The 13,760-nt window shown below is 37.9% G+C and overlaps 2 protein-coding genes across 5 annotated transcripts in view; one reads left to right on the top strand and one right to left on the bottom strand.

The window, feature by feature from the left end:
* The window catches only part of LOC145668262 (cytoplasmic aconitate hydratase-like), a 160,884-nt gene extending 156,157 nt beyond the window's left edge, over positions 1-4,727 (bottom strand). For both annotated transcript variants that reach the window (XM_081735961.1, XM_081735962.1), the window contains exon 1: positions 4,577-4,727. In XM_081735961.1, the coding sequence (XP_081592087.1) occupies positions 4,577-4,712 (136 nt within the window). In that variant the 5' untranslated portion in view covers positions 4,713-4,727. The remainder of the gene's footprint in view (positions 1-4,576) is intronic.
* LOC145668265 (uncharacterized) overlaps positions 1-13,760 on the top strand; it is a 115,833-nt gene that overhangs the window by 84,319 nt on the left and 17,754 nt on the right. The gene's annotated exons all lie outside the window — the stretch shown is intronic.

Below are 13,760 nucleotides of genomic sequence, written 5' to 3'. Positions count from 1 at the left end.
AATACACACATATTTATATTTGAAACCGGAATATAAAACTCGAATATTTAAAATTCTTCAATACACCTATTTCATTGACAGCTAAGAAAACATACAGTTAAGACAAGTATTGACTAGTTTTTACGTATATTTATCTTGCTCAGTCTGCTCAAAATATCAAATGTATACCTTACCAGGGGCGGATCCAGGGAGGCGATCCAGGCGATCGCCCCCCCCCCCCCCCAAGAAGAGGAAACTTTCTCATTTTATATATATAAATAAAGCCCATCCCAAAGTTTGGAGCCCTTAAAAGTAGCAGTATGACAACCCACCGCCCCCCCAGAAGACGGTCCTGGATCCGCCCCTGTACCTTACAATTAGATTTCATAATTATTTAGTAAATCACAATATGAGCACCGAGAATAAACTATGAATTTTGGTGCCTCTTATCTAGATTTGAAATTTCGGATTTATACATAGAATCAGGTTGAAAGATAAATATTTGAGATCTGGAAACTGAAACATGCATCGTAGCCGTTTGTACCTAGGTAATGCGAGCAGAAGGCACTTGCACTAATTCCGCATGTACTTTGGGGAACACGAGAAACTAAAAACAGATAAATGTTCTTTTTTCAGGGGCAAGTCGCGCTTTAACATGACTTTTCATGAGTGTTGTGTTCAAATACGAAAACTGTAATGGCGACTTGTTTGAAATAAATGCCTTTTCTTCTTTAGCAATAAAGTTAGGTACTTTCACATCGAGGAAAAATTAGCAAAGCACATTCCACTGATTAGAGTGCTGGTTCTTATGGAAGCTTACACACTGAACCGAAGATTTCCTCATGTGGGTATCGGATTGCCACAATTCACCTTGCTGAAAGACGTGGTTTATCAGGAGGTCGGCCAAGATTATTTTGGACTTAGCCTGTAGACTGCTTCTGGTCTCAATTATTCCCATATAACAAGACTAACCATATATAAAGTTGGTTCGAAATGATTTAAAATATCATTAATTTACCTTAAGGGGATAATCGCCATTTAAATATTCGTAAATCAGAAGAGATGTAAAAGTTAAGCGTTAAAATAAATCCGATAATTCCTAATGCAACCTAATGGTAGCAATAAAATTCCTTATGTAACATTTTCAAAGCTAAGATTAACAGTTATGTTCTTGAAGAGGGTTTATGGCAACATAGAATATTATAAATCCAATTATCATAAGTAGTACCTCTGACAGCCCCGCATTTCACATCACCATCGCCCTTCATCCTGACAAGTGGGCAATTCACTTACCTACAATGACTGACTTTTCAGGCGTTCCAGTGACATCAATATCTCAGTTTGGGTTTGGGATCATGCTTCGGTGAACCTTGACTATTACCATCAGCAGCTATTAGAGAAACAAAACTTATTTCTGTATTAGATAATGTGGGTAACTATAGCTTTTCGTCTATAGAAGACGAAGAGTGTATGGTATTATTGCAGGAAATATTTGATACATAAGACTTAGATTGTCAGTAATTAGGAGCAACTTTTAAAATAATCAGTTACTTTAAATGTGCTACGGATTAGCCGAGAAAACCCGACAGCCATAGTCGAGGGGTCTGCGGGATTAGGCTGTGGATCGTTTGCTGTGAATGTCTTGGATTCAAATCCCGCTTCGGGCATAGGTGTTTTTAACTGTCCTCGTTTACTTCTATGTCTGTGTGGTGTCATAATGGTTACAGTGTAATCCGTGCAAAGCGTTCATCAGGTTAAATAATTTGATAAAAAGCTGTTACCTTTTTACATATGAAAAACAGTGGTTAGCGCGTGCCTTCGGTGCCCATAGTCATGGGTTCAATTTCCGGAGAGGCACTCAACAATTTCGATGTTGACCCAGCATCATGAGGACAATTGGGGAGTTATCTTAAGTAAGAGGTAGCGGACTCCAGTCTAGAAAGCCTGCATTAGGGACTTCGGGTGTCGATGCGTTGACTACACATCCCCACTTTGAACGTAAGCCCGCTGGTAGGAACCAAAGGACTGTCGTGCCAAGAATTTAGTTTGTTTTAATTATCATAAATGCCTTCTTTATTGTTAAATTTTATCCAATATTTTCTTTTCAACTAGTTTGTGAAACTCAGAGCTAGCTACTTGTTTTCTTTTTAATTCATGTTCATAGCACAACTAATCACTAAGGAAAAACAATCTTTTCAATAAAATTCGCCTCAATTCTTTCGTAGCTGTAAGTTTAGTTATTTTTAGCTTTTTTTAAAAGTTGAAGGGCGGTTTATCATTTTCCCCTTGATTTCCTTATTTTTTTTCTAGTTTTACCTATGTTTCTTTGCACGGACATTGCGCCTATACGCACGTGCCTAGTGTGTTCGTTTACAAAAGCGGGCCGTTTTCCTGCCACTATAGAAAGTAAGAGTGCCCTGTATCAGAGAAATATTAATTGACGTATGTAAGTGAATATATCTGTGATGAAGTCATAGTTACTCAGTTTTTGCATCGTACATAGTTTCCTCATCCTCATTAATCTCTTCACTCCCGCTTCCTGAATTCCAGTTCTAGTATTCTTTCTTGATGGGGGACTGATGTCTCATGTAGGCTTATTAACTATAACATCAGCAATAAAGAAAGTAGGGTTTAATTTGCACTTATTTTAAAACATTACGTTGATTAAATAATAATATTATGGAGCGAGTTCAGGCTACTTGTTAGGATTCTTGCTTCGCAATTGGATAACACCGGGTTCGAATTCGGAGACCAGCCATCCTGACTGAGGATTTTCAAGGGTTGTTTCTCAGTTATACTGGGCAAATGCTAGGTTAGTACCTTGATCTAAGGCTCTGGGGATTTTCCATTCCTTTTCCAATGTTGTTTTCATCTGTTGATTACTACAGTGTAAAGTGGTCTCTTTGGATGTATCTGGTAGCTTATAGTAAATAAACAATAACGACGTAATATATCTTCACGAAACGTGTGGGTTAATTTAACTACAGCCATACAGTCCCAATAGATAGCTAAAGTTTTAATATCAATTTCCTGACTTTTAAATACTATTTTCATATTGTTTCAGCTTTCAATTTTCTCTTGTATGTTCCCACCGAGAATTGAACCTGAGATCACATGAACAAATGCGAATATGTTAAATATTTTTGAACACTAATATACAAAACACAAAACGCTTTAATGATACGATGCATGGGTATGTTTTGGTTACGTCCTGCAATATATGGTTAAAGAAACCTGGAGGGTGAAGAAAAAATTTTAAAAAAAAAATCTCTTTTATATTTACTCCAACAAACTCCCGACCTCAGAAGGGCAAACATAAGTTAGGTAATAAAGCCATACAACGAACACAACCATATCACTCTCCTGAAATTCTCGTGTGTATGTTTAAAAGTCTACTGTTGTTCCACGCCAACCAGTCTATATTTTTTGTTGTATATACCTTCGAAGTGAAAGATATTCATTATTACATATGTTTATGGTTGGACTCTAGTGAGTCTGAAACTACTATTAATAAAGAGTTTGTTTTGTCTAGTATTCCTGCGATTAGAAGGGCCTTATCTAAAAGATATTTCATTTGTATATGAGAAAATAAGAAAGTTTATTTTCTAAAGAATAAAATAAATATTTTCAATTTGAAGCTAACATTAAGTTTCGAAGAGGAGCTAAACAGAAGAATTTGTTACCATTTACATGTTTTCAGACAATTCACTATACTTTGAAATGGGAAGAAGTCAAACTTGGAAACATTTTACTAAAGAGACGATAGAAAGTGCAACATGTAAATATTGCAAGGTTTAAATAAAATAAAGAACAAAGGTAGCACAAACGTGTTATGGAAACATTTAAAAGCACAGCAACCTATTATATTAGTGAATCCGAGAAAAGTTTTGACGAATTTTAGATATTCAATTTTATCATCACAATTTCAGATGTAGGTTTGGATACGAATCAAGATCTGAGATTCAAATTTCGGATCCGGATCCAGATCCGAGATCCGAATTTCCAATCCAGATCCGAGATCCGGACCCAGATCCGGATCTGAGGTTCGGATCCGAGATCCGGATCTGAGATTCGGATCCGAGATCCGGATCTAGGTCCGGATCCGGCAAGATCCGGATCCGGATCTTACTGGATCCGGGATATCCGGATCCGAAAATTTTTGGCCATCCCTAGTTTATATAGATCTCTATGTAGAAGATGTTTAGAATTTCATTTTCTCAGAACAGTTGTAATGCAGAGCAGTAATAACATCATAGTTCAATGTTTCTTTTCTTTCGAATAAAGCTCATTATACAGATGTACACACCGCCATCGTAGGTCCACAGGGAAGGAATTTAATGAAATTGTCCGTCCCAAACACGTGAAATATATATTTATTAAACATTTTTCACCTATTAACATTGATTTACCAAAAATATTCGAATAATTGAATTATCTTATTTTAAATACGTAGTTAATCTGTATTAAGAAAAATAAGGATTTTGAAGTAACTACACGTAGCTCAATGGTTTATGAATACTAAAGATTTCTCGTCACAAAAACCCGAAAGGCAGGCAGTGGATGCTAATTGTGCCAAATAATCGAATCAAGTACTTACCCAGTTCATCATACTCCAAACTAACAGAATACTTCCTTCTGCTTTTTGGCCTACCCATAGGTCTTTTTAACAGAGATTTTCCTACTAAGACTATTTGCATCCTCAGCATATTTCTCATGAAACCGACGTGTCCCATTTTGCACGCCTCAACATAACTTTTTTTTTGTACCGGTACTATATTTGGTGACAAACACATGTGAGGTTTCACATTATGTAACTTCCTTATCATTTACCTATTTGCTTATTTGTTCGTCCTTTTCGCACTGTATTTTGTTCAAGGATGTATTCACTAACACCACCAGCCCATATTGATCATTGTAGTTTTTTTGAATTGACATATTCAGAAGTTGAAGAGAATAATTACTGTATATATCTAATCCTGTGAAAAAAGCAAACTATAATATTTTCTTCCTTTCTTCTTCGCACAAATAAATAAATAAATAAATAAAAACAGAAAGAAAAGTATAATTCAAATGTGCAACTAAAAATTATTCGGTTATTACTAAATGAGAGAGTAATAACCAATAATTGACACATCTGTCGATAGCGTGGCTCCTTAGCTTCCTTCTTTCCTTCCTTCCTTCCCTTCTTTCTTTTCTTTTTTTGGATGTTGGTTTGAAAACAATAAAACATTAATAAGAATTTATGTTGATAGGATAAATGGAATTACGGTATTTAGTTGCTCATATCTGCGGGATGTTAATTCACGTCTCTAGTGCACATATTAACCATTTTATGATCACTGTAACTGAATGCCGTTTCTAGACATTTTTTGAACACCCTGTATGGGGACACTTTCAGAAGGAGAGAGGTAATATTTGGGATTTTTTCATCTCCCATTCTAATAAAGCTGTACACCAATTTTTACAAAAATCTAAGATCGTCAGGTTAGATTTTGCCATTTCATTGGTTTATGGCCCCTATATATTTTTCTGTCTTATTATTAGATATGAAACACAATATGACTACCTATTTTATCAAGCAATGATTGCATTTGCAAATATTTACAAAGTTGTGTAACAGATATAAATCTCGAGTTATCACATATCATAACGTTAAAGTAACAAGTATGATTACATTGCTACACTAATTTAATTCGTTCTCAACAATGTGTAGAATATACTCGTGACACACCTACTAGGAAGTATGAAGACTTCAGGATTCATTTGTGTGTGTAATTGACAAGGATAGTAGATCGAATGCGTTTTATAGCTTGTACAATATATATAAGAAGCCTGATATGTGTAGTTATATATCCAGTAAATAGTTATTTGTCTTATTAATTTCTCAAGATAGTTTGTAAAGCATGATTTCATATCAAATGTATGCGTATTTTATTGTCTGTGCATATTAAACATTATATTTTTGTACTCTATTAAGGCCTTTAGCCACACAAAAGAATATAATTTCACAATGGAACACATATCTAGATTACTTAATGTTGAACGTCATTTCGGTTTTGGCAAAGAAAACAATTCCACTTTGGCCTTGACGTAAAATATAGAATGCATCACCCAAGAAGCAGTAGAGATATTATCATTAAGTAACAGATAATTGCATCACTCAAAACTTGACACATTCCGTTGCTCCATCAGCTTGCATCATACGTTTTTTTTTCTTCTTTTTCGTTTTTAACGAAGAATTAATGCAATATACCAGATAGCAGATAAGGTGGGGTCAATGAGTAAGCGGGGAGGGTTCCGATGTTGTTAAGTCTGTCTCGAAGTGTAACCAAAGGCGGCTTTAGCGGGTAGGCCTGTGTCTACCCACACATTAAAAAAAAATGTCAAAAAGGTAATTAATAGGTCTATATTTTGTAAAATTAACAAAGATAATATAATTTTAAAAAATTGTTAATTAGGCTTAGCATCGGCTATTAGGCCTATTGCAAAAATAATCTCCGAAGTTTTGGCAAAATTTCGACGTTTACGGATGTTTGTGATACTGAAGCATCCTTAGGCTAGTTTTAGACGGAAGCATTTCTCGTAGCAGATGTGCTGTCAAAAATTTCATATAATATTCTATGGCATCAAAAGTATATAGTGTTTTTAAACGGTAGCATTTTGATAAGCATCTGTCGTGACGTAGCAAACAAATCACAGGAGAAGAGCGCAATTATCGCTCTGAAATTAAGCGTGAGGTAGCTAAAGCTATAGTAATTGTAACAACAGTTCTCGCCGGCCATATTAAAAAACGAAAATCACAAAGAAGTATGCGGACAAAGAGCATCCCTAATCCAACTCATTTTTTGTTTACTACAATTCAATTTCCCACACGAAACAAAAAGCATGGATATTTGGCACAAAATCTTTCGCTTCTTTTTAACACATCACGGCGCTGCAATCGGACCAGAAATGCTGGGGAAAATGCTACGAAATAGAGCAGGTTCTATCGACAAGAAATGCCATAGGATATGCCATTGTATGGGAAATGCTATAGCATTTGTTACTTTACACGGTAGGATATCGATGATACGATTTTTGCTATGACAAATGCTACGATAAATGCTTCCGTCTAAAACTAGCCTTACTAACACTGATTAACAAATATATTGTAAGTTTTCGTTTAATGTGTGGATTTGGAAAATGTAATGACCTGACATATATATATATATATATATATATATATATATATATATATATATATATATATATATATATATATATATATATACAGATGGTGATCAGAAAAATGGAAACACCTGAACGAAATTGCAACTTACCAGATTAATATGGTGTCGGGCCACCTTTCGCCTTCAGAACAGCTTGGATGCGACGTGGGATGGAGGCATAAAGGTCATGAATGATAGCAAGTGGAATTTTTCACCATTCCTCGTGCAGGGCATCGGCAAGTTCTGTGAGAGAGGATGGAGGTGGAAATCGTCGCCGGAGTCGTGTTTCCAAGACGGACCACAGATGTACAATTATGTTGAGATCTGGGGATTGGGCGGGCCAGGGGAGGTGTTGAACTTCATCCCGATGTTCCTCAAACCACGCTGCAACAGCGCCAGCTGTGTGAATGGGTGCATTATCATCCTGGAAGATGGTGTCATTGTCCGGGAACAACATCCGGACCATAGGATGCAAGTGGTCTCCTAAAATTCCGACATAATCGTTGGCAGTGATTCGTCCGCTAAGTGTGACCACAAGACCCAATGAAAACCATGATATGGCGGCCCACAACATCACCGAGCCGCCGCCATGTTTCACAGTTGGGCGGAGACACTGCAGATCATAAGCTTCTTTGGGCATTCTCCACACATAAACACGGCCCGTGGTTGGGAATAGGGTGAAGGATGACTCATCCGACCATATCACACGTTTCCAGTCCTCAACAGTCCAAGTTGCATGGTCGCGGCACCATTTGCGGCGTGCGAAAGCGTTATGGTCCCTGATGAGCGGTTTGACCCGTGCAACACGACCACGTAAGTTCATGTCATGTAATTCGCGGCGGACTGTGATTGTCGAAACAGGGTGGGGGAGGTGCTGATTGAGTTCCTCCGTTACTTGCTCCGCAGTAGCACGACGGTTCGGCGTGACAATGCGCTTTAATACCCGGCGTTACCTGTCACTCATGATTTTCTTCCGCCCACTGTTCCGCTTCCCCGATGTGGTTTTCCCGTGTGTTGTGTAGGCCGTCATCACCTTCGACACTGTCCCACGCGACACACCTAACACAGTAGCCACTGCCGTCACACTCACTCCACATAACCGCGCACCAACAATTTGCCCTCTTTGAAAATCTGAGAGGTCTCCCATTTTACACTACCTCCGTCTGCTGCAGCCACTGGACACTGCTGTTCCACTGCGCTTGACGTAGTATGGAGACCGACCTAACACACCACCACCAACGGTCCGGCGCTGCGGGCGCCACGACACCACTGCCAACCCATACATCTGACGTGTTGCCAACTACAGGTGTTTCCATTTTTCTGATCACCATATATATATGTTGGATTAGTTACATTGTTGCATGGAAATGCGGCATATGTCAAACAAGGTTCCCCGCATAAGCGAGGGAGCGAGCCTGCATGAAATTAAAAGTCCTAAAGCGGCCCTTGAGTGTAGCTGTTGTACAATTCGTATTTACTAAATTATAGTTTGAAACATAAAGATAATAATAATTATAATGTAGCAGGGCGGCTCCTGAGTTCCACAAGAGAGAAGGGGCAATGTTCCGTTAAGGGGGTCCAATGTCTTTGACGCCACTTCTTTCTATTGATTTTCGTTTGATTCCATAATATAACGTTATATTAAGGTTCTATTAGGTTAGGTTAGGTTAGGTTAGCTTAAGGGGGTCCAGTGTAGTTTTGGATCCCCTTAACGGAACATGGGCCGAAAGAAGTTTCATCGGAAATTAATATTTTATCGCTTCATGGCAATAACAACTTAATATATTAATTGTTTATAGTAGTTCTATTATATTTTCAAGTGTCAATGCCGTTTTGAGTCTTCAGGTTTTATATCCCATTATTTTACCCTGTAGGCTAAAATACACTGATGATTGATGAAAATGGATTAATGGAAAGGATTAAATGCAATGAGAGTGGGGGAGGAAACGAGAGAACCCACGGACACGATGCTGCTCACCACAAACTCACTTGGCCTGGGATCGAACCAGAGACCTCTAGTACCAAAGGTGGGCTCTCTACCACTGACTTACGGTTAAATTCTTTTAATTTTGTTTTGTCAATGAACCAAAAGCCCAATGAAGCGTTTCACCAACATCATGTGCAGGGGGTGACTCGAGGTAAAGGAGTTTCTGCGTGGATGTTTCTCGTAGCATGACTTCGAGTCCACTTATACATGTGAAGGTGAACATGTACCAATATGTTTATTTAGGCTACACATTCTCGGTTTTTTCCCTTTTTGCATCCTCAAGAACATGAAAAAAGTGGTTATCCCATTATATCCGAGTTAGGCACACATTGGCACCCGAAGAAAATATTCTAGGGGGCATCTTCATGGTTGCTATATTACGTCTGGTATTTCTAATATTTAATATACGTGAGCAATGGGGACGGCCCCCTTCGAGCGCCCATGGGCGTACACCATGCCAATGTCGTTCGGTGGCTCCGTGCAATCGGTTAGATGAATAGATTGCAGACATGGGTGCTACATGAGTTGACACCTGGCTGGAGATCTGTGCCTCTCTGTTTGCAAGGAAGACCCGAGAAAGTTACCTCCATTGAATTGTCATTTCTAATGAAATACGGAACTGCTATGACAATGGTAAACTGTCGATAGAGAATTGTTGGATTGTGATCAACATTCAGAACGGTATTCTGAACCACTTCTTCAACCACAGAAATTATTGTTGCTGGTATGGTGGCAGTAGTGATCCATCATATCTTTCTTAGGCGAGATGAAACCATAATGCAGATCATTATAGTACTGAACTACATGAAATGCACCGCAAGCATTTATCAATGGTCAACAGACATTGTATTAGTTGCACGATACTGCTCTAACACATGTTACGCAAACGACTGTGCAGGTTTTCCATGAGTTGCGGCATGAAACCCTTCTTAGTCCAATGTATTCTCCGATATCTCTCCCACTACCACTCCTTCTCGTATCTCATCACTTTTTGGAAGATCTGCCTGATGGTTGGTCACTGCAACATGTGATTGAGAACAGGGGCGTCATTTCAGACTTCGCTTGAGGGGGGGGGGGCAAGAGCACTTCTGACATAAGATTTTCACGTTTTGTACTAGTATATTAGTAAACAATCGATTAAAGTATATTCCTCAAACTCTTAGGGGGGGGCAATTGCCCCCTTCTGCCCCCCTAAATGACGCCCATGATTGAGAACTTCTTTGCATCGGGAACTCAAGACTCCTTTAACAACGGATTCCGATCGTTGGCCGGGCGATGATAAAAAAGTGTGTGGTTGCAGACGCCGGCTATTTTGGTCAGAGGTGGGTTTTAAAGCACAGATAACGCCAATGAGACCTTTCTAAGGGGCAACGAGCAACATCTTCACTGAAAATGAAAGAATTAAACTTTAATTACACCATAATGATGCTTTTAAGAACGCAACACTGGATAAAACAGTCTGCAAAGCACGTTATCACAACCACCTCCGATACCCTCTACCAGGGTTGCCCACAAGGGGGGCTATGACACAAACTGCGTCATTGAAATATTTGGGGAGGTTAAAAATCTATATAAATATTTTTGACGGGGTGTAAAAATTAATCGAGATTTTTTTTTCATGGAAGAACACCTACGGATAGACAATTGAGGGGGGTGCGTCATGGACATGAGGGAGGTAGGCACCACTGCCCTCTACTACATTTTTTAAAAGGAAGATTGCGTGAAAACATTTGTTGGATGGCCCCGCTGGTTTTAATTAATTAGATATTGTAGCTTTTCCTTTTTATGGTGTTATTTCTTATACAGTCATTTTATTTAATGTAGCAACTTGTATTTAAAACGCATATGAGTCAGCTTCAAAACACACTGAAAGTCATTCGATCGGTATATATATATATATATATATATATATATATATATATATATATATATATATATATATATATATATATATATATATATATATATATATATATATTCTGTGAAAGTGTCCATTTTTGTTCCGAAAGAAAAGTCATTTCCAAGAATTTTTATTTCACTATCTTTTTTTAAAAAAAAAAAAAAAGTCTGTGAAAGTCCACCCTAAGTTTGTGAAAGCTTATAATAAACATGCTCCATCAGTCAGCATGTATGTATGATTCTTTGAACGATTCAAAGATGGCGATTTCAGTATTGAAGACAAAGAAAATGGAAGACCTTGGAAAAAGTAAGACGTTGAATTGCAGGCCTTGCGGGATGAAGATTCGTCTCAAACGCAAAAACTACTTGCAAAAGCACTATAAGTTAATCAAGCAACGAAAAACAACTTGTCAGTTTTGATTGTTAAGAAGTTTATTTTTTATCGAATTATTACTGGCGATGAAAGGTGGGTTTATTTTGACAAATCAAAATGGAAGAGATCGTGGGTTGATCCAGGCTAGCCATTACCATCTCAAGCAAAACGCAATATCAATGAGAAGGCGGTTTTGCTCTACATCTGGTGGGATCAAAATGGTGTTTTGTACTTCGAGCTATTGAAACCTCGTCAAACAGTTACTACATATCACTACCGAAAACCGAACTTTGAAGGAAAATCGTACAAAATGGACCAATAGACATGGTAGAGTCGTGTTTCTTCATGACAATGCTCAACCACATGTTGCTAAGCCTGTCCGCATAGCGTTGGAAGCACTGGACTGGGATATTTTTCCCACTCTACGTATTAACCTATCATAGCCCCTTCCGACTATATCTTATTTCGTTCAATGCAACATTTACCTTTGGTACCGCTTCAATTCTTATGAAGAAGTGAAAATTTGGCTTGATGGATTTTCTCAAAAGATTAAGAATTCTTCTAGTGAGTAAAATTTAATTTAACTGAAAGATGGACAAAGGTTGTATGTAGTTAATGAGGGACAAGATTTTGAAGAAATTTTTTTTCGTTTAATAAAGAAACCAACGTGTTTTACTTGTCGAAATATCTCCCAAGTCATATGCATACACATATTTCAAAGTGAGAGTATGATACAAAATTCATTGTTAATCAAACTCAACATACAAAGATATTGAATACCTATAAGAAAAAAAATCATATTGTTTAGATTTCAGAGTTGTGAATTCTTCGCAAACGTTCGTTACAACCTTTCGATCTTAAAGTACTTCACGAATATCAAAGGGAAAAATCCCGACTGATTTACGGTATGGTTGTTACATCATTCATCCTTGCTAATTATTAGCAATAATGCCACATGTTATTGGGTTGCAAAATTATCTGTTACGCTCATCACGGTAAGCAATACTCCTACATATTTAGCTACTGTAGGCGAATACACGTTCATATTTTACCCACTGTTAAAATCTGCTGTTAATGTACTCCAGTTTGCACCCTATTTTGTTGTACCAACTTCAAGTCTACGACGCTAGACATCTTAAATAAGGCGTGGCTGCCCCAGGTCTTGTGGTTTACTGCTGGTTTCACTGTCGGAAGACACTAGCCACAACAGCTCGTAAACTTTCGACAAGTCGCGCTGTTTCCGAAATGTTCATTCCCAGCTATCTGGGCATCACAATCTGGCCTTTTTATCAAACTCTGATATATCGCCAGTCTTCCCCACTCTACGCACAAGCATCACACTGACTGATCGACTGAGATCTCTGTCACCGTCTGGAGAGCAGTTCTTCTGTGCCCCGTCTCTCTTACGTCTGTCCGACGACTTCGTTCAAAAAATAGTGGGTGGTCATAATGTGTAGGCTAGTTAGTGTATATACGAGATATACATAGAGGAACTGGAATCCTTTATGGTAAGTACTTTAAATTAAAACAAGTTATTCTGATATAAAAATAAAGATCTGACATTCTATTAAAAATGTGTAATCATACACTTTTGTTCTTTCAAGCCTTACATTCCTTACCGAATTAGTTACGTTTCTTCATGTTTACATATCCTATACTTTCGTCCGTTGCTTTATTACCTTCAGGAACAAATATTTAATGAGTGAAAAAGTCCGAGACTAAGCAGGGTTTCCAGCTTACTGTACGTTACGCTAACTACTACGATATCTAGCTCAAAGAGCCCCACTCTCATTTCACTCTTGAAGTCAATGCTTTTAGACTTCGAATTTTCATTACATTAGCAAATATAGGGCATATGTGTAGCGAAAATAGCTTCATTCTTCTCATTCCCTATTATCAGATAATCTAAAAAGTATTGAGGTTTCTGCGCGTAGGATGACGTTAGTGTCCCAAATCTCAGAATATATGAGTTGCAGCTGGCCAAGCCTAATGTCATTTCACAGTTTACAGTTGAAGATAGTAGATATGAAAGTGTTGAAATTCGCACCATAAATATTAGGGATTTTTCTGCAAAACTAGGCTGCATTTTACAATTTTATTTCGATCAAGGAACAAATATTGCGCAGGTCCTTGAAGAAATTTGTGCTGTTTATGGACAAGATAATTTACGTTATCAAAAGCAACAGTCAAGACATGGCTCAGTTGCTTTCATTCTGGAAGTTTCGACTTCCAAGATGCTGTTCGCAGTACGTGACAAATCACAGTACAAGTGGGTGATATTCTGGCAAAAGTCGAGATTGACCAACATGTAAGC

This window comes from Thermobia domestica, chromosome 13 (genome assembly GCF_964235325.1).
Source record: "Thermobia domestica chromosome 13, izTheDome1.hap1.1, whole genome shotgun sequence".
In the NCBI taxonomy this organism is placed as follows: domain Eukaryota; kingdom Metazoa; phylum Arthropoda; class Insecta; order Zygentoma; family Lepismatidae; genus Thermobia; species Thermobia domestica.
Note: the sequence above shows the minus strand (reverse complement) of the source record. Positions and strands in the feature narration are given on the sequence as shown.